This window comes from Equus asinus, chromosome 23 (assembly GCF_041296235.1).
Source record: "Equus asinus isolate D_3611 breed Donkey chromosome 23, EquAss-T2T_v2, whole genome shotgun sequence".
Classification (NCBI taxonomy): Eukaryota; Metazoa; Chordata; class Mammalia; order Perissodactyla; family Equidae; genus Equus; species Equus asinus.
Window position 1 is genome coordinate 65,934,303 of NC_091812.1, and position 21,567 is coordinate 65,955,869.

The window sequence follows — 21,567 nt, forward strand, 5'->3', positions numbered from 1 at the left end:
CTCTCTCAACCCCCCAGAGCCGCCCCACGTCCACACAAAATGTGAACCTGACTTCCCCACCCCTCTCGAGCCCCTGCAGGACCCCTCCCCCCACCACCCCCTGTGGCATCTCGAGAGGGAGTTTGGTTTATTCCTAGACCCTCCAGGCTGGGCACTCTTAACCTCTGGAAGTGACACTCTCCTGCAACCCAAGCAAGCTACAGGGATTCTGGAAGCACTGAGTGGCTCAGGCCCTGAGCTGCTCCCCACACAGCATCTCCTCCTGAGGTGTCTTTTCCCCTCATCTACCTGGAAGACCCCAGCAACCCCTCCAAACTCTGCTGGGGGGCCATCTCCCCACTGAAGTCACCCCAACATCCTTGGGCCAAGCTCAGCACACTCCCTTTGCATAGCTTTTGTGTCACACGTATTTAAAAATTGGTGTAGCATACAGGCTATAATATTAATTTTGTATTTTCTGCCTCTTTTGCTAGAAGGAAACCTTCTACGGGGCAAAGCCACTCCCCCCGCCCCCCCACCCTGGGCCCAGCTCGGGCCAGTCCTCAGGAGCGCGTGGGCGGCCTCCGGAAGCAGGAAGAGGCCAGGATAAGGATTCTCCTGTAGACCCCCAGAAGGAGCCCCCGTGCACCTCCTCCTCTGTATCCACATGCCACCGGTTTCTGTGACCTACAGCATTGGAGACAATAAATTTCTCTCGTTTCAAACCACTGATTTTGTGGTTACAGCAGCAATAGAAAACTAATACTCTTTTAAATTAATAGATTTAAAAAGAAAACCCACAATATTCTGGAAAGACTACCGTCCACGACCCCGGGCTGCCTGCCTTTCTCGAATCTCAGGGCTCTATTTATAATGGCTTCCTTTTGTCTGTTTTCCTGTGTTGCCAGACCATGAAAATTCCCTCTGCCATCCACCTCTGCGTTGTCGCAGTCTGATAAACCAGCTACTCAGGCTTTGGGGACAGTGTCTAAAATAAGCAGTAAAGCCCCGAGGGGCCCGGGGGCTCTCCCGGGAGGGCGGGGCGGGGGATGCCGGCTGGGCTTGCAGCTTCTATTCTGGTCCTGGGGAGCCTTCGGAGGGGGGTTCCTTCCGCTTTTCTCCTACCTTCCAAAATGATGATCCCATCGTCCCGATAAGTAAGCTTTTCTATCGTGTTCTTGGAATATTAATCACTCTCTTTGTTTATGTATCTTCTGACATATAGTACATTTATATTGCTATTTATATCTTGAAAAGCCAATCTCTCTCCATTTGCCTTTTCACTGTAAAAGAAACAGGAGCCCTCCGTCGGTTAAGGGGTTAACTGTGTAGCTGTGGGTTTCTTTCTCCTTAGAGATTCAGAACGTGCCGCGTGCTCTGTGTTCCTTTCACAAAAAGAATCGAGGGCGAGGCCCCAGGTTTTGAATGCATTCGCTGTACATTCATAATAAGTGCTGAACCGAGCGGCACATTCACGGTTGCTCCTTGATGTAAATGAACGGCTGAATGAAAGTTTGGGGGCACAGCTCACCTCCAAGGGGGCAATCCTGTGCACGTTCGGACCTGACCAACGGTTCTCGAATTCCCTTGAAAATTTAGTTTTTCTTCTCTCCATGGCAGTGGTCCCCTTCCGTCCTGCATCTTTGTGATCAGCCTGGCGTTTTTTCCTTTTTCTTTTTCCCACACTGCCGTTGGATGAAAGATCCCGCCTTTGATTGAAATGGAATCTTCCACTATTGAGCAAGCCTTTGTTGAATGAGTCATCGGGGCGGCTGCTCATTGGCTGAGGCCGCTGGAACCAGGGGATTGCTTGGCGCGGCCGCAAGGCCCCGCTTCATTCACAGAAACGCTGGCTCGCTTGCTAGCCCTTTCATTCACACAAACAGCATTTCATTCACATTTGCTGTTTTTGTCTGCTTCTAATGAGGACCACGGTTTGGGAATGATAAGACATTTTTGCTTTAGATTTGGGGGGGCCTTGACAACCGTCACAACCATCTGTGGGGCGTGCATTTGCTGTTGCTATGCAAGCAAGGGGAAGGGAAAAACTGAGAGCCACGCGGCCGCTCTGCTAGGCCTGCGGCCCTGGGAGGGGAGCCGCTGCTCCTCGCCTCCTGCGTGCCGGCAGCTGGCCTCCCCGGCAGCCTGCCGAGAGTGGGCCTCGCCACACCTGCTCCCTAAGCTCGTCAAGCCTCGGTACCTCATGGGTCACACGTCTAGCTGTGGGTGTCAGAAGACTCAGGGCGGCCTGATAATGGGCTAGAGGTAAACGCATTTGCTTGCGCAGAAGCAGCCGGGGAACTTGGAGGGGAGCCTATCCTGGTGTCTGTCGGGCAGGTCATCTCAATGCATGACGCAGAAGAACAGAGGCCACGGCGACCGGGGGCCATTGGGGTTGAGTGTCCGCAGACCTTCTGGGGGCCACCAGTGGCCTGTTCTCCCGTCGGGAGGAAGGAGGCCTGTGCGTTTCACTCACAGCCCGTCTGTCTCCTGAAAAGAAAGCATCTTTCCTGCGGATTTGATGCGTGACCAGAGCAGCTGCATTTTCTTCATTCTTACTGTGGGGTTGCAAGCAGCGACTGAAGGGACATTGAAATGCATGGGTAGCGTTTCTTAGGCTTTTTTCCAGAGCTGGAACACATTCAGTTGGAAGAAAGCTTCGAGCGCAGCTCCTTTTTTCGGATAGATTTCTGGAGCCTGGTGCCATCCATCACAGAAGCTCTCTTCTTCTTTTTTGGAAGTCGTATTCGACTGAACCCTGACTGAGAAAGGCTGCTGTAAATTAGCGAGGGAGGATGCCCTCATTGGCTCTGTGCAGAAGTTCATATGCAGATTTTTTTTTTTTTTTTTTTTGGAGGAACTGCGCTGCCACAAAGACACTTGTCATGGCTGCTCAGTTGATGTGAAAAGAAAAAAGAAAAACCCAGGAAATTAGTATTTCATGTTCACCTGGGAGTGAATAATTCCTTTTTTTCTTTGCTATTTAGCAATTCCTGCCGCTTCCAAATCAGAATTCATGAGGATCTGCTGAAGATTTTATTCTTAAAAAGGCTTCGTCACATTTTAACGCATCACTGTCAGATACTTTGGGCCTCCCACTGATGGGCTGCACAGGGAAGAGAAAACCCCGGCTCAGAATGTCGGGTTTCAGAAAGTTCACCTGCTCATCTGAAGGGACTGAATTCTCCCTGGCACAAAGGCTGCGTGTGTGGGGGAAGGGGAGGTGAAAAACCAAAGGTTGGAAGAAAATATCTGGGAAGGTAGAAGAAGGAAATTTGAGAACTGATTGGTTCCTGTGTGCTGTCAGTGGGTGTATGTGGTTTTTTTTTTCCTCTTTTTTTTTTTTTTTTTTTGCTACAGGAAGTGATTTGCAGCGCTCACCGAGCCTTTGTTGAGAAGGGTCTCCTCTCGGAGTGAGTCATGCTTTTGCTGTGAGCAGCCCCGAGCAGCTGGGCGCTCATCAGAGGAAACTATGACTTTTGCAAAGCTACCGCGCCGCCCTCAGCAGCCGAGCCCGGGCCCGGGGCTGCGTGGCCGCGGCGGCGCGGGCTGTTAGCAGTGGGCGGCCGGCGCCGCTGCCCCGCACCCGCCGGCTGTCCCGGCGCTGCGTCCCGCCCGGGACCGCGGCCCCTGCTATGCGCGGCAGCCCGCGCCGGGGCCGGCTCCTGCAGCGCCCGGGCGGATGCGGCGAGCCCACGGAGGGGCATGCTTCCACGCACCAAGTACAACCGCTTCAGGAATGACTCGGTGACATCGGTCGATGACCTTCTGCACAACCTGTCGGTGAGCGGCGGCGGCAAGGTCTCGGCGGCGCGCGCGGCGCCGGCGGCGGCCCCCTACCTGGTGTCCGGAGACGCGCTGCGCAGGGCGCCCGACGATGGCCCGGGCAGCCTGGGCCACCTGCTCCACAAGGTGTCCCACCTGAAACTCTCCAGCTCGGGCCTCCGCGGCCTGTCGGCGGCCAGGGAGCGGGCGGGCGCGCGGCTCTCGGGCAGCTGCAGCGCTCCCAGCCTGGCCGCCCCGGACGGCAGCGCGCCCCCCGGCCCCCGCGCCCCGGCCATGCGCGCAGCCAGGAAGGGCCGGCCCGGCGACGAGCCGCTGCCCCGCGCCCCGCACGCCAGCGACCAGGTGCTGGGCGCCGGAGTCACCTACGTCGTCAAGGTGGGTGCGGGCGCGGGCCGCCGGGTGGGGAAGCCGGGTGCAGGGGCGTCCGCCACGGTGGGTCGCCCTGGAGGCCAGGAGGTGCGCACTCCTTCGCAGTCAGCTCGCCTGGCCGCGGGAACAGGGCACTGCCAACGCGCCCGTTTCGCATCCATTGGGAGATGGTTTGAAATCGGTGACCTCACTCTGTCCTGATTTCCCTTGGCTGCACTCCTTTGGCATGGCTTTGCCACCTTGCTTGGCTGTGTGTCCGGCCAGTGCCCCTCCAGGAGCAGGCCCCTCTGCCTGGCAACTGTGCACTTGGCCTCCCCTGGGCAGGCACTGGGAAGACCTGGGCAGCCCCTGCGAGGAGAAATGCGGGTGCGTCACCACCTCTGTTCGGTTTGCCCTGGGCGCCAGGTGGGCGCTTGCCTTCCCCACAGCAGCAAGGTCCAGCTCCCTGCAGTGCAGGCCACAGGCGCCTGCTTCATAGAAGAGAAGCTGCACTTTCTTGCCCAGCAAGGCTGTCTGCAGGGTCTGCCCTTCATGCCATACCTACCAGCTGTGGGTTACAGCAGCAGCAGAATTCCGGGCCGTTTTCCCCAGGGAATGTCATCTTCCATTTAAATAGGCTAAAGGGCCCCGAGGTGCGTGGCCCTGAGCCACAGGCTGGAAAGGAGATGTTTCCTCCAACACAAAGAATTAAAAAATCATGCCCAATGTGCTCCATAAAATTCCTCCCTTATGCAAGTAGTTTATGATATTTAAAGAACAAATACTGAGCAAAGTCCAAATGGCCTGCACCTGCTTGTACCCTGCTGCCTGTTGGGCAGTGGCGGCCAGCACTGCGCTCACTGGGGCAGACGTCTGCCAGGCTGGGAAGGAGGCTCGGGGGGAGGTTTTCAATCCCGTCATTCCAAGGCTTGGCTTTTTATTTAAAAAGAGATGAGGCACAAACTCCCTGCCCACAGTGTTGCCAACAACACTGACAAGCCTGGCAGCCCAGAGCCTGGTCTGTATATATTGGCTACAGATCCAGTTTAAAAATTTGACAGACCACATCCTCAGGCAAAATGTTGCATCTTGGTAATCTTGGACCTAAAATACTAAAGGAAACAGTTAACTTTGTGGATTATTTTTAACTATCTAAAAAGTGCTGACAAAGGAATGTGATCGTCAGTGTTAAAAATGGGGCCTCTTCTCGTGAGGCTGCTTTTTCAGGCAGTCTTCATGTTAGCTTCTGAAAACACGTTAATGTAGTTTATAAAAGGACATCATAAATGTCAGCATAAAATAGGCACATCTGACTGAGTTTATTATAAAAGAAAATGAATATTCTTCTTGTGTTCGTTCTTTAAATTATATAACCATGAGCCAAAGAAGAAAAAAGAGAAAGCCCCTACAACTTTGAGGTGAAGAAGTGACACCAGAGTTTATTACTTCTAGTGTGTTAGTACAATTACTATCTCAAAAAAAAAAAAAAAGCCTACGCTTAAAATAGGCAAGTAGACCTTGACAAAGCTTTTACACCTGTCACATTGAACGTAGAGGGTAGTTTTCAAATGGAGGGAGAATTCTCAAATTTATGCCTTTAAAGTTTCCCTTAAAAAAAATCATTCACTTTGCTTCGGGCTCTGCTCTTGCTTTGTGGCGAACGGCGGCGGCCGTCGTGCTGGCTGTGTGTCGTGGCTGACTCAAGTCTACACTGCTGGGCCACTCCTGAGTCAGGTCGTGACCGCCCAGCAGCAGCAGTTCTCAAGTAGGTGGAGGGCTGGGTCTGCCCAGAGCCTTCTGGGTCTTAGGGTTAGTTTGCTGAGGCTCAAATAAAGGGTGGCAGTGACCTAGGGACGCACAGTGTGGCTAATCAGTGCTCGGGGCCGTCGCCTGGTCCATCCTCACCCATGAACGTGGAGTCATGTGAACATAAGCTCAGGCTTCTCGGGAGAAGTTTGAACTCATGTGGCTAAACAGACAAGACACTGAAGGGTTCCCATTATCCTATGACCCTCTGTTGGTGTGCATTTCCACATGGCCCATGTTGAGTTTAGAACCATGAACTTATTTTCTTGAAAAATCGCAAAACTGAAAAATAATCTTAATTCGGTATTGTGTACTGATTTGTGAAAGGCGTTATTGGTATCCTTGCTTTAAAAGATGTCTGGTAGATAGAAAGGGGCAATGTTTATTATCTCTCTGTCCATCAGTCGTAAAATCTAAAGGCTTAGGTTTGGGAAAGAACTTATTATTCCTTTTCATTTAAAAATATTTCTGAATTAAGGAAGATCCCCAAATGTTTTCCAGTTTCCTGGAAAACTCATATGCTGTATAATTGTAGATGTCTCCCTCATAGACATACCTACTTCTAGACACTGTCAGGATGTGGCGTGCAATATTCATGTTTCATATGTTTCAACTCAATCTACTCTCAATCTAGTCTCAAATGTTTCAACTTAATCTACTTACATGAAAGTGGAAACTGCAGAATACAGAAGTCTGGTGGGTTTTGATCATCTAGGAAACATCACACTATTTGAACAGCAGGTTGTGATTTAATTAACAGAGGAAGTAAAATTGGACAATGGGAAAGTTCCTGAGCAACACTGGGGCTCAAAGCTCGGGGCATACGTAGTCAGCCCTCCACTCGGGTCTGCTGCCAGTAACAGCGCGAGGTCTTGCCATCGTGGAGGGCTCCAGGGCCCGCAGCCTCTGGGGTAGTATTTATGTCAGGTGGCATCACTGGCATCACCTTTGTACCCTCCAAATATACCTGTCACCTGTTTTTTTCTTTTGGTGACACAAAAGGGAAAGAACAAGAAAATATGCCCTTGATGGAAAGAAAAGAAAAATCCAACAGCTAGGAACAGTGAATGTTTTCATCACAATTCAACTTTAAAACTATCTTAAATTTGGAGCCGAGAGGCCGATAGAAATGCAGACAAGTATTGACTACACGCTGCCCACCTTCAAGTTATATTGCCCAAAAGTCCTAGCTGGCCAGGACACTGAGTGCCCATGGGGTCTGCTGCTGGTCCTCAGCGGGTTCCAAAGGCCACAAGGAGGTGCTCCGCTGAGAGGCGCAGAGAGCCATGACTTCAGGAGGGAAAGATAGATGTGAACAGTTGGGGGTCCGTTCCTAAGGACAGCCACTGGCTGAAGTCGAAGTGCTGTCCGAAGTCCGGCATGGCCTTGAGGGTCAGACTTGACCCTCCTGATGGCGGGCAATATTGTGTGGGCTGCAGGGGGCTAGCCATTGGCCCCAGGGGTCTCCCAAAGAAGGGGTCCTCCTTACAGCAGGTCACACCACAGACTCAAAAAAGGGTAAGAAGTGACCACGTTTAGGGCCCACCCAGTGCCCATGGCAGGAACAGGAGGCCCAAGTGCACAGGAGTGCCTTCAGACACTCACCGCTCCCCATCAACACCGGGGGAGCAGGTGACATGGTTCGTAAATGCTGGGGACCGTCCCTCAGACCCCCGTATGTCTCAGTCTGCAGAGCGTTGTATCTTTACTGCAATCTAAGTTACAAGCTGTTTACGGAAGATTTTAGCAATCAGAAACTACTGAATTATCTCCTGATATGCTAGATTGTTTTTCTTTTGGAAGGAAGTCTTATTTTTAAAAGAATTCTTTAAAAATTATTCTGTTTCTCTCCTTTGTGAATCTGATGATATTTAGGTGGCATAAATTACCCATTTTACTTATAAATATCCTATTGCTCTTTATAGACGGTCTTTATAAATTGCACTTACTCTAAAATTTATTCTTAATTGGTATTTCTTTTTCTTAGCACTTTTTCTCTTTGATAACTACGGGCGAAAGTCACACTGTTCAGTCCTCAGCAACGTTATTTCAAGATGAGCCGTGATGAATTATTCTGGTGGGACAGATTGAATTTTGTTTTAATTCTAGATTAAAAAATTGTTCTTGATGTGGAGTGAAGCTGATTTTTTTCTTATGATTGTTGAAAAAAATCTCATAATATGGATAGCTTACACATAAGTATTGTCCAAATGGCTTGAAAAACAGTTCAAGAAAATTTTTTGAGATTAATAGACAAAATTACTAATTTGATCTGGAAAGTGTGTCTTCTCTTTTTTCATGTGATGCAGGTAGAGCAGATGTGTTAAATGTGTGTGCACACGCACGCCACACACACCACATACACACACAAGCAGACAACCTGTGACGACTTTGGACGCGGGCTATTTTCTCTCTTGTTAGAAAATAGCAAATGTCGTATGTCCAGAAATACCTGATTATCTCATTCATTTCTTTTATATTCATGTTTAAGAGAAAATAATTCTGAAAAATAAGCTGTTGATGAAACTTCAATCCTGTAGAAAGTAGGCTTCTTTCTCCTCTGCCTCCTCACTGTGCTTTATCTTTGAGCATATGCTATATTTTTGAAGAATATGTGAAAAATACCATTTAAGCAAAGTCCTGATGATGGAAACTGGGGGTAGAAAACGTCCAAACCCTGTAAGAGGCTGTTCCAGCCAACAGGCTCGTCCTGAAGGGCGTGGGAAGCCGGGAGCTCTTGCTTAGTTGTGGTACCCCAGAGCAGGAACGTGGCCTTGTATAGGGTGCCTAGGTGGGAGCAGGACACCCGGAGCTGCGCACCACTCGGCCACCTCAGAGTGTGGGGCTCCAGAGGTGCACCCCCTCTCTGGACCTTTCTGTGCCTGCTGCAGGACACAGAGGCTCAGGCTGCTCTGGGCCGGGCTCCTGTGACCCGGGGGCCTGGCCCCGTTGGAAGTGGCGGCATCATGGCTGGGGTAGTGCCTTGTTCCTATACCTTGTGTGACTGGAAGAAAGAGGTCTATGAGATTCACACAGTGTCTGGGGCGTGCATACCCTGGTCAGGGGCCTGCGGCGTGGCTGCGACAGGAGCAGACCCCACACAGCCACCCAGAAAGTTTGCCGGGGCTCAGAGGGAAGTGTGACAAGGGTTCAGCATTTTAAATGAAAAAAGCCAAGGACAAATGAAGTTAAATGGAATTATTTAATTCAGAAATAAGACGGTTTGGGAACGAGATGACCAGTTGTGCCTATTTCCTGGATTAAGGGCAAGAAAAGATTTTTGAAATTTAGCAGAAAAGAGTTACCATATGTGGTGCATGAGGCATACTGTTATAGGGGCAGAGGTTAAGCATAGGACTGGCCTGTTGAATGGAGGGGTGTTGATCTTCTGTGTGTGTGTAAGCACACAACAGGGTAGATGTTGACCATGGTGTGTGTGTGTAACTTCACAACAGGATGGATGTTGAGCATGGAGCGTGTGTGCGGCCACATAACAAACCTTACAACTTGCTTTTGGTCCTGCAGGATCGTAAGTACTGATTTTCAGTTGAAGTAAAAAAGTAAATGGTTCTGTCCCCATTTGGTCTCACCCTGCCCAGCACCAGGGTGGTGACAGTGGCCCACTGATGCATGTCAGTCTGCGCCCGTCAGTACAAAGATTGGTGATGTTTCTCTGATGACCATCTAAGAATTTCAGAGCAGTCCTGAGCGTAAATAAACAGAATGGCGCTAGTTAAACTCGGGGTGGGGGGCCGGGAGTCTCCGCATGTATGCCTGGATCCCAGCGAGATGCCAGGCCAGAGGCTGAGTTTCTAAGGTTCAGGCAGGGTCCTGCTCTTCCTCTTGGTGAGGAGTCGGCAAGCAGGTGCTGCGTGCGCCCCTGACATGCCTGGAAGGAGAGGGCCAGTCTCTGCTCTTCTTGGGGAGCTGGAATCTTCTCGCATCTGCAAGGCACTCTGGCTGGGGTCAGCCTCTGCTCTTGGCTGGGCAGAGAGCGGCAGCTCAGTGCATCTGTGGAGCCTTTGGCCCTCAGATTCTGGGCTCAGACTTCCCTTGCCTGCTCCATGGCTGATCGGGCCAGTTCCACCACTTTCCAGTGGATACCTGGGTTCTAGCCATCATTCCAGGAGCCTGCAGGGAACTGTAGAGAAATCTGGAAGCCGGAGGAAGAAGCCACAGAGATGAGAGAGCAAGGAGGGGGAGCGGGGCTCACCTTGTCGCTGGTGTCCCTGGCTTCTAACGCCCCTGCAGTGGTGGACTATCTGAAACCACTCAAAGCCAAGGCTTTCTGAGAAAAAAATATTCAAAGAGCTCATTGTTCTGAGCTGCTTATGTTAGACTAGAAGCCGTCCTAGTGCGGCGTCTGAAGTGTGTTGTTTCCTGAAGCGAAAGCCCCTCGGGGGAGCCGCTCCTGTCTTCTGTCTACTGAATGGCAGAAAAAGCAGCGAAGCCTTCATTCCGGATTTTAAGAATTTAAACTTGTGTGACCCCTGCGCACGCGCTGGGGCTCAGCCTTCGCCCAGCCTCATGCCAGCAGTGCTCTCTGCTGAGATGCCCTGACCAACCCGACTTCATCAAATCCCGGGAAATGTGACCGTCTGGCCGTCCAGAGGGACCGACGGACGATGTGGCCAATACTATTGCTTTTTGCTTTGAAATATTAAACATTTCTAATGCCACTTGCCCAAATAGAAACCTTCTGTTTGAGAAACAATTTAAAAATTACAAGGGGGTTCTCGGTCTGTTGACAAAGAACCGGCCCCAACCTGGTTTTCAGTGGAAACACCGTATTATCGGGCCCCTTGTGTTTTCCTCCAAAGAGGGAGTCACGGAACGTGGTGACCTCTTGGAATAAAACAGTGACAGCACGACGGTTCTGAGTGGTCTTCGTGGGGAAGAGCCAGCCCCGCTGAAGGGCCCTCCTGCGGGTGAACTGTGTGTGCACACCGTGTCGTCCCTCCATTCGACTCTGTGGTCCGTGAGGCCGCGCTGTGAGGAGGCGAGGTAGCCTCTGCCGTCTCTCCTTCAGAGCTGATGGCCCCTGGCTCCAGGAGATGCCTCTGATGGCAGCCTCAGGTGACACGGTGGAAGCCACACCTTTCAGCCTCCCCTGCTCAGGCACCACTGGACCACCCTGCCTCCCAGCCCGGTGGGGCCTCCTCTAGCAACCGGCAAGGGTTCTCCCAAATTGTTTTTAATAGTATCGTATTGGTTCTGGTTCTCCAGAGAAACAGCCGATAGGATGTGCATGCGTATGGAAAGAGATCTGTTACAAGGCCTTGTCAAGCATTTGTGGCTGTGATTTGCACACTCGCTCAGAGTGGAGGCTCCGACGGCCTCCTGTGCCTTGAGGAAAGCGGGTGTCACATCTCACGTCATCACCAAGGTAGGAGCCGGATCACTGGGGGCCATGCAGCGTCTTATGCATCTGTGGTACAGAGGCCCCAGAAGGGGACAGAGAAGTTTCTAGAGCAAGGTGTGTCACTACTAAAATGGAGAAACCATGTGATGTGTTTTTTTCTAATTTGCAAACAATAATAACAAAAATAGTAATTTATAGATGCAGTGTTCTCAATTTCAGATTTGCTCACATGTATTTTTTTTAAAGTATTTGAAATATGCTTCTATTTGTCGGCCTTGAACAAGTTAAAGAGCAAGATTAAGTGTGGTCAGAAAGTGGAAATGGCCAGGGCCGGGCCCTGCAGGAAGCGGGGCTCTGTGTGGGAGAGCTGGCGTCAGGTGGCCAGCCGGCCACGGCTCTGGATCCAAGGAGGCACCGTGGGCACCCGAGCCTGTGCTGAGAGCACGTTCTGGAAGCTTCTCTCCTCTATCCACGTCCATGTGACTGCAGGAAGCTGGGGCAGGTCCAGAACTGTTGGTCCACACACGGGGCTGCAACCTTGGCACCCTGGGCTCGTTCTGCCCACCTCATCCCTTGAGGGCCCCCCCAGACCCTCCTCCTGGTCTCTGAGCTGGAGACGCTGCTTTTTAAAGGATTGTCCTTTGTGAGGCGTGGTGGCTGCTCTGCCTAAAGAACTGAGCTGGAATGTTTTCCACTGGAAGTAACAACTCCCATGATAGATAATAGCCTTGTTTGCAGAGTGACTTACTGACTCACGTGAGAGAAGAAAATAAGATCTGTCAAATGATGGCCAGAGGGAGGATTCTGACGTTCCGTGGTTGCCCACAGACTCCTGTCCTTCTACCGTGCAGGCTCTCTTCCTCCTGCTGTTTACCAACTCGCGTAAGACCCCAGGGCAGGAGTGTGCTGGTAAACAGTTAACACTTAGCTCTCCCGACAAAAAAGTCACCATCTGCAGTGTTTGCCAATCTTTGTGGTGTAAATAGCTACCACCCTGTGCTGCTGGAGGTGGGAGGGGGTGTGCAGTAACACAGCTTTGAAGAGTCTTAACGACAAGAGAGTAGACATGGTAAAGTGTCATAAAAGAATTAGGAAGGGTCGATTTTTGAGTATTTATTACCGTTTACAATAACAATTTATTTCTGTAGACATCCTCCTTCGGCCTCCTCCACCCTAAAACAGCACTCTCCCCTCCCCACCCCCAGCATCCCTTCTTCCCTCTCGAATCTCATCTTTCCTCATTCCCTTCCTCTCGTCTTATTAACGCCGACATGTGACAACCGGCTTCTCCCAATCCACGGACAGTGTCTGCAAGAGGGTCTTTAGTGATCCCCTAATTGTAAAATCTAAAACCCCCCTTTCACTTCTTTTTCCACTTGACCCCCTCCCACAGCACCTGGTGCTGTCAGCCCGCAGCGTGGCTCCCAGGCTCCCGGCGTCTGCCATGGAGAGTCTTCCTCTTCAGTTCTCCCGTGGCCCTCGTTTCTTCTTCCTCTCCCTGGATTGTCTGTGAACAGTCTTGCTCCCTCTGTTTATCCATCATTAATTCACTCCTCCATCAATATGCTAACCCATTATTGCATTCCGTTGATAGTGAGTTCCCATTCTGGGGTAGGCCTGTGCCAGAGGTTGGGAGACAGAGGTGGATTAAAAAGGCATGCTTCCTGCTCTTTTGATGCCAATGGAGGAGACAGATGAGAGAACATACCGAGGACCACGTTGGTGGTGGGGATGTGGAAATCAAAGATGGCTTCTCCGAGGAAATGATAGCAAAATGGAGCCCTAAATGATGGGGGTGGAAATGATCCAGGAAGGTGGGTGGAGTGTGTGTGCAGCTGTGTTGGTGCTGAGTGTGTCGGGGGGGCCCATTCTAGGAGGAGGAGATAGAAACTGAGGATATCCAGTGTAGCTAGAATGTGTCGAGTCACGGGGAGGGTGATGGGTCCCGAGGGGGAGGCCAGCGCCAGGCAGGTACAGTGGGAAGCCACTGAAGATTTGCTGAAAGATTGTTCTATCTTCTGTGTGAAAAGGGGGAATGAAAGTAGAGGCAATTAGGAGACAGTTAGGAGGGATGATGACGGCTTGGACCAGCACCATGGGCCAAAGGCCAGTGGCGTCCACTGAGTCCAGATCTATACGGCTCATTGTCCATGCACTGTGTCCATCCACTATTTCTGGGCCTCTTAAGTGAAGCATGTCTCAAAGTGAATTCATGACCTGCATTCTGTTCCTTAGTTAATGGTGTCACTGTTCACCCACTCCCCAAGTTGCGGACTGAGTGCCGTCCTTGAATACCTACCTTTCCTGAACCCATTACATCTGTTCAATCACTGAACCCTTATTTCTACTCAACAGGGTTTCCAGTCTTTCTTCTTTTCTTTTCCTTTTGTCCTGATTCACAGCTTCTCCATTTCTAGCTGTGATCATTGCAATAAACTAGCTGGTCTTCAGAGGCTTGCTTCAGGAAAGACTCTTCTTTTTAAATTTGATAAAAAATGTGATATAGTCCACCAAAAAGTTTCAAACAAAGTTTCCTACATTCCTTTCCCAAATACTTCTAATTTTCTTCCTCTCAGAGATAATCACCGTCAACTGTTGGCTATTTATGTTTCCAGATGCGCGCTTACGTGTCTTTTTCTTCCTTTCTTTGATCTTTTCTTCTTCCTTTCCCTTACATTAAGTTAAGCATTCTACATATATTGTTCTGTGACATGTTCTTTTCACTTAGTATTCCTTGGAAATCTTTCAATATTAGTACCTGCAAATCTGCTTCAATCTTTTTGACACTTGCTTAGTACTCAAAAATGTGGATGTTCTAAAATTTGTTCAAACAGTTGCCTGTTGTTAGGCATGTAGATAGTTTCCAGTTTCTCACAGATGCTAAAATAATGAACATTCTTCTGCATGCATCTTTCCACTTGGGCAAATATTTTTGCCTGTGTACAATAAATTTTAGGTAATATTAATCCTTTTCTTTTCTTATCGCATTGGTGGGAACTTGAGTAGAATGATTAATGCTGTTGGTGAAGTTCACTTTTTCATTCCTGGCTACAAAGTAAGTCCTTCTGTACTCAGCTTATTAACGAGGACGTGTATTGTTATATACACTTTTACAAATTAAGAAAAACCTCCTATAACCTTAGTTGTTTTTAAAAAAAATCTGAAATGGGGGCTGGCCCCGTGGCCGAGTGGTTAAGTTCGCGCGCTCCGCTGCAGGCGGCCCAGTGTTTCGTCGGTTCGAATCCTGGGCGCGGACATGGCACTGCTCGTCGGACCACGCTGAGGCAGCGTCCCACGTGCCACAACTAGAGGAACCCACAAAGAAGAATACACAACTATGTACCGGGGGTCTTTGGGGAGAAAAAGGAAAAAATAAAATCTTAAAAAAAAAAATACTAAAAAAAAAAAAAATCTGAAATGGTTGTTGAATTTTCTTAATGGATTTTTCAGTATCTAGTGAGGTAAATATGTATTTTTCACCTTTTTCCTGTTAATGTGGTGAATCATTTATCTTTGTAAAATACGTGTCTCCCCTTCCTAATTAAAAGCTCTCTGTGCTGCCTTAGTGTACAGAATTCAGTCCGCCTCCTTATTATGAGATATGAACGTTCATAGTTTGGCTTCAGTTTCTCTCCTGAGCTTCCTCTCCTCCTCCTTAACCCCTGATACTCCAGCCCCATGAAACAACTTGTTTCCCCCAAATCAGTTGCATCTCTGGCCTTAGCTCGACTCTCTCCCTCTGGGCCCCTTTTCTCCACCCCACCTTGACCTAGAATAACACTCTGTTCACTTTCAAGACTCAGCAGCTGTTCCCTCCTGCGTCTCTCGTGAGGGCAGAGTCAATGATGGATCCCTATAGCTCTGTGGACTTTCTCTGTATTCATCAGTTCAGTCCAATTAAGTGGGAACTTCCCGGGTCCTACCACTGGGCCCCTGAGATCCCAAGATGAACTAAATGGGCCCTGCTTTCAAGGCAATCATTCTCTAGAAAAGGGGTCACATATGTGTGCTGTCAGGTTATCAGTTGTGGGAAAGGCGGTGAACTGGCTCTTCCAAGACTTCCCTGGGGAAAGAGCCTGTGATGCACACTTATCGTGCAAAGGTGGAGGAGCGGAGGTGGCTGCAGGACACTGGGAAGTGTGACAGAGCAAAAGAGACCCATCAGGAGGGTGACCTAAGGGCCTATCTATGTACTATTGGTGATTAAGAATGTCACTCCAGAGAGGCACGTTTTGAACTCTGCTCTATTTAAAAATTTCTTGGTAATTGTTCTTTTTGTGAACTGGCATGAGGGACCCAGCCCACCCGAAGTCTTTACAGGCGGTTCGAGGGGAAGCATTATTAGTAGATCCATGAATTCTGTTTTTTCTGCCCTTTCTCTTTAAAGCTAATTGCAGGAGGGTTTCAGTAAGAGAATCAACTTTAATGAGAGCTCTGAGTGATGGTTATTAAGTTAAAATATTGTATAGCCAAATTCCACCAGGACGTTTCCAAACAGAAAGCAAATCTTCTGAGCACTGCCACGTGCCCCCACCGCTAATTGAAGTGCACAGATTTATGAAACAGGATGGGGGAAACGAATGTATCCACAAACGTTTTTTGAGGGCTCTCTTGTGTGCCTTGTCCAGTGGAAGGTATTGTGGATTGTGAAAGAGGTGCGGGGCAGTTTTCCAAAAGGACCTTGCAATCCAGCTGAGCAGACAAAGCTGCTCCATTTTAAAAAGGAAAAAAATTCCTGTTGAGCACGGGCTAATGACAGCGGTGGGCTCGAGTTACCAGGAAAGGCTTCCCAGAAGGGGTGGCGTTTTCTCTGGGTCCTGAAAGACTGTCCAGATCTAGTAGGTGCAGGGTGGAACAGGAGAATCAGAGTGGGAAGCGCTGTGGAGGCAGCCGTGGGCGTGGCGTTTGCCCGGGGGATGCGAAGAGACTGCTCGCAGACTGGCAGGGTCAGAGCGAAGCCTAGACGTCGGCTGCCGTTTGTTGGTTACGCAGGCTGTAGCTTCTTAGAGTCTGAACGCTCCCTATGTACTGGGGGACAGTCCAGTGCAGGCCCTTCTTTGACTGTGCTCGATGACCTCCCTCCACCTGGTGGCATCTGCGGACTGATCTCCCTCTCGCCAGGTGGCAGTCCTTGAGGGAGCTGGGGGTGCGTTTCCTTCAGCCTTCTGCTCTCCAAGCTAAGCATTTCTCACTCGGTCAATGGTCTTGATCTCACAATATCCTGGATTCTCCTTTCTATTTTCAGCCCAGTTTGTAAATTACGTTTAAGAGATTCCGCTCATGTAGAGAATTTGGTGGAATTGCAGTTCTGGCTTGGGTTGGTATATATTCTATTTTTAGAGTTTTGTCCCGTCCTAAGAATAATTTGGGCCTTAGTTCATAGGCCCACACAACTAAGAGAAATTCGTCTTTATGATACAGCTGTTCCTCTTTCCAAGAAAGAACGATTGGGCTTTCTTTATGCCTTGTTTGTTACGATCTACAAGCAGCGTTATTAATGATTTTCAGAGTCACGTTTCCTTTTGTCAAAAGCCTCAATGTAGACTCACCTCTCCTGCCCACCCTCCCACCCCCACTGCCTACTACAGGCCACTCGGTTACTGTGAGTTTCCACCGTCAGCCTGTCATCGAAACTCAGAATTGCAATTGAGAAGACCAGTGGGATCATCACTGGGAATTATGCCTCCCATCAAACAAAGATGATGTCCCACAGTAGAACAGTGGAATAAGTCCTGGTGCCTTCACACCATGCAATAATATGCAGCTACTTAAAACAGTGAATTAGAGTCCAGTTATGATTGACTGGAAAAGATTTTCACAAGGTGTTGTTGGGCGAGAAAAGCATGATGCAGCAATGTGTGTATAATATGAACACATTCTTGTAACAGGAACAAATACAGAAATGTTTGTATATGTCCACAATTATAGTTGGAGACTTCAAAAGCCCACTCTGAGCAATTTGTAGGATACTATGCAGAAAATCAGCAAGAATATCCGAGCTGAATGACACTATCAACCAAGAGGATTTAGTAGACACACATAGAGTGCTCCAGGAAACCACAGCAGAATGAGCATTCTTATCAAGTGCCTGCGGAACATCCGCCAAAATGGACATCTCGAGCCATAAAACAAGTCCAACCAAATTTAAAATAATTGAAATCATACAGAGTGTATTCTCTTGCCATAGTGGAATCAATTAGAAGTCAAGGAAAGACAACAGGAAAATCTCCAAACTCTTGGAAAGTAAACGACAAGCCTATAAATAACCCATGGGACAAAGGGAAAGTTGAAAGGAAATAAAAAAAAATACATAGAACTGAAAGAAAATGAAACTACGACATGTTGAAATATGTGGGATGCAGCTAGAAGAGTACTGAGGGGGAAATTTACAGCATTGAATGCTGACGTTGGAAAAGAGAAAAGTTCTCCAACCAATAGTCTGAGTGTCGTTCTGAAGACACCAAAAAAGAAGAACAAGATAGAGCCAAAGCAAGCAGCAGGAAGGAAATAACACCAGAAATTAATAAAATCAAAAATAGAAAATCAATAGGAAAAAAAACAAGGAAAAAAATCTGATTTTTTCAAAAAAATCAATAAGATAGGTAAATCCAGCAAGACCGACAGAGATAAAAAGAGAGAAGACGCAAACCACCAATAGCAGGAATGGAACTGGGCTGTCTCAACAAGTAGCCATGACAAGGCCTCCCAGCCAGTGGCCCTCTTCTCAGTCTCTGAGTCCAGACCACAGGCTGATGGCTGCTCTCTGAGGGGAAGGAGTGAGGCAGGCTCCAGCCAAGGGCATCCAGATACAGTTCGGGCCAAGCATATGGAGACCCAGTGTTGAGACTGGGACCCAGGCCCAGTGGGTCCCCAGGAAGGAAGGAAGAGGCTGACCGGGCTAGGAATGTGGCTGTTGGCGACACAGAGGGCAGCTAACAGACCACCAGGGCCATCTCGTCCAATAATCTTTTTTTATTATTTTTTGGTGGGGGTGAAGAAAACCAGTGCTCCAGGGGAGAGAATGCTTTTTTTCTAAGACCCAGCAGCTGGTTTAGTGCCAGAGTGAGGAGGGGAGAGGTGGAAGGAGGCAGGGTGGGGTCAGAGGGCTGGTGCACGTGGCCTCCTTCGCACAGTAGCTGGAACGTGGCTTTAGCTGTAATACCAGCATGTATTTTTGGACCGTTTCTTCCCTCTTTTCTTTTGACTTGGAAGAGCAGATGTGGCCTATTGCGTGGCTGTGGTTTACTTTTAACCAAACCCCAGTCATATTTCCTCTCTCTGACTCAGCTTCCTCGTCGTAAATGAGATGGATGACACACGCCACCAGCTAACATTTACAAAGGCATCCTGGCTCTTTGATGAAAGCCCATATAGCTTTTGTATTAATGTAATTTTCTCTGTGAGATGAAAGATTAAAAGAGAATTGTCGCCCAGCTACGGAAACTTAGCAGTGGGCTCAGATAGAACCAAATGGCTAATGTCTTCTCTGAATTAACTGTATGGGAGTTGAAAAAAATCTGACAAAAGAGGTCGAAGAATTGGAAGTGGGGTGGCACCTCCTCCCATACCCACCTATTTGTTCCTGTGAGACTGGCCTACAGTGTCCTGTCTTCACATGCCCTTTGTGTCCTGCCACACTGGAAACACATTTCTGGCTCAGAAAGAGTCAGGCTTCACCCTCAACAACAGGGACCCTGGGTTCTCTGGACACGTGGACAACTTTGCTTAACTCTCAGTCTTCCCCTCACCAGAGTAATGCCTGCTGTCTGGAGGCACCTGAGACTCAAGTCCCTTGTCTAAAATAGGGGTGACAATAGCAAAGTCTTTATAGGCTCAGCAGGAGGAGTAGAGTGTAGGGGATTGGCACACTGCCTGGCCGGTGGCAGACGCTTACTGAATGGTCGCTGTTTGAGCCACCCACAGCCACATTGTTGAATCCAGAGCTCACCTCTCTAATGTTCCATGAGTCAGGGCCGGCCTCCGCCTTCAGTCAAAGAGGCTGATTATTCATTCTCTTTATTCAAGAGAGAGTACTGTCATATCACAAGACTGTGACTCCAGCTCTGTGTGAGCTCAGCCTCCCAACTCATGTGAATCTGTTCCACAAGACATGATGGTGCCGTGCCGTCCTCGTCACCACCAAGGTGGACATGAGGTTGGGACTCGATGAGATGAAAGCTGACGTGACTGTGTGCTCTTCCTGGCCCCAATTTTGGGTTCTCAGCTTCATAGCTTCTTCAGACTATTTGCATGGCTGTTGGAAAGAGCCATCACCGGGGGTGGGTGGTGTCTACAAGGCTGCATCTTCCTCAGTTGTGTTGAAGTTGACTGGTGTTAATAAAGAGCTTGCCAGCTGCCCTATAAGCCAGTAAACAGAAGCTGAGCTGTTATAGGGCTTCCAACAACATTTATCATAATGCCAAGTTATTCTGGTGGGTTGATTAGACAGGATATTAATTTTTTGATGCTTGTATTTTCCACATTTTTGTACAATGAACATACATTAGTTATCAGAAAAAGATGAGCACTAAAAATAAAAGTTTCAAGGGCTCTCTTAAAAGCAATGATCTTTTATTCTTTTTATTGAGTACATTGTAGGTCATGTAACCTTGAGTTGAGTGCATCACCTCAAGGAGCACACACACACACCACACTCATGCAAGCACCTGACCGAGATCTAAAGTATGTTTCCAGATCTCACGAGGCTTCCTCCTGCCCCAGCCGGTCCGCACCCTCCCAGGGGACCCACTGTTCTGACTTCTGCCACCTTTGATTAGTTTTTGTCCACGACCTTTTAAATGAAAAAATACTAACTATATTTGGCAAATTAGTGTTAAGAATGGCCCATTCCTCTAGTGTGGATGGTAACTTTTCAATAAATTCAAGGTTATTTTTAGAGGAAATTTTATAAATACATAACTTCAATGATACAAAATCCTGTATAAAGTAGATTAGGCTAACCAGTTGATGCAATCATGAGTTTTCCTTCTCTCAAATGTATGTAAAGTTCCTAACAAATAATCTTAACTTTAGCATCACTAAGTCAAGTCATTCTGGCCCTTCAGATTGTTTGATAGCAATACCAGACGAAGTACGCTGTGGATGCAAGTGGAGGGTGGACATTGTGAGCTGGTGCTCTCGAACACAGGCATTTGTGGTGGGCTCTCTAAGATGGTTGGGCCACAATTAACTTGAGCAATTCTAAAGGGTTTTTAAAAAAGTTTTATTTATTTATTTATTTTATTGCAGTAACATTGTCTTATAATGTTGTATAACTTTCAGGTGTATGTCATAATATATTTTGAATTCTGTGTAGAATTCTGTGTAGATGTCATGTTCACCACCCAAAGACTAATTACAATCCATGAAGGATTTTTCAAACCTAAAAATTCTGGAAAAGAATTCTTCTTGAAGTTCAAGTTGCTACACATTCTATTAGTTGATGCCACTTGAACTCTGTTTGATAGTATGGGTGGTGGCACTTAGCTGCGTTCAAGCCCCCTGGTCACCCCTGGGGAGAGGAGCAGTCCAGGGATCTGGAGGGAAGAGGTGGCGCTCAGAGCCCGCCCTGGGCCGTGGGTGCTCACAGGTGGTTGGGTGACGATTCCCCAACAGAAGCGAGGCTCGTGCAGGAGCCTGTTCACGGTGCAACTTACACCCCACATCTTAACCCCAGCTTCCCAGAGAACCATTCATCACGTGTGGCCACCTCCCCTGATAGAAACGGAATCTACTCAAGTCACAGGGGGTCGGCTCCACTAACAACAAAATCCTAGGAAGAGAATAGACCATTACTGCAAATGCAGAAGACTGTGCACAACTTACTGAGGATGGATTCTTTTAGTTAATAACGTTCAGCTTTCTTTAATGAAAGCAATACACGCTAATGACAGAAAAAGTAGAGAGTAGAGAAGAACATTAAAAAAATTAAAATCACAATCTTCCATGATAACTCTATTAAATTTCCGTGTTTTTTTCCAGCCCTTATTTTCATTTATGCAAAGTTGAGATTGGGCTCAATGATTCTCCAAATCATTAAATATTATTGAAATACATGGTTTTGAATGGTTGCATAATATTCTATCCCATTAATGTATTATAATCTACTTAAACATTTTTTAAATTTTTGAACATTTAGGCTATTTCCAATATACGTCATTACAAAAACTTGAGTATTCAATCATTTATTCATTTATTCAATAAATTGCATGAGTTTATATAACGTGTCAGGCCCTGTACAGGTGCTGAGGATACAATTGGGAATAAAAAAACAGCCGTGGTCTCTG

At 48.2% G+C, this 21,567-nt stretch overlaps 1 protein-coding gene across 1 annotated transcript in view; it reads left to right on the top strand.

Annotated features, from left to right (window-relative positions):
- The first annotated feature begins 592 nt into the window (after positions 1 to 592).
- The window catches only part of SHC3 (SHC adaptor protein 3), a 122,350-nt gene continuing 101,375 nt past the window's right edge, over positions 593 to 21,567 (top strand). Inside the window, exon 1 of the mRNA XM_014857729.3 lies at positions 593 to 4,140. Within this exon, the coding sequence (XP_014713215.3) occupies positions 3,685 to 4,140 (456 nt within the window). The 5' untranslated portion in view covers positions 593 to 3,684. The remainder of the gene's footprint in view (positions 4,141 to 21,567) is intronic.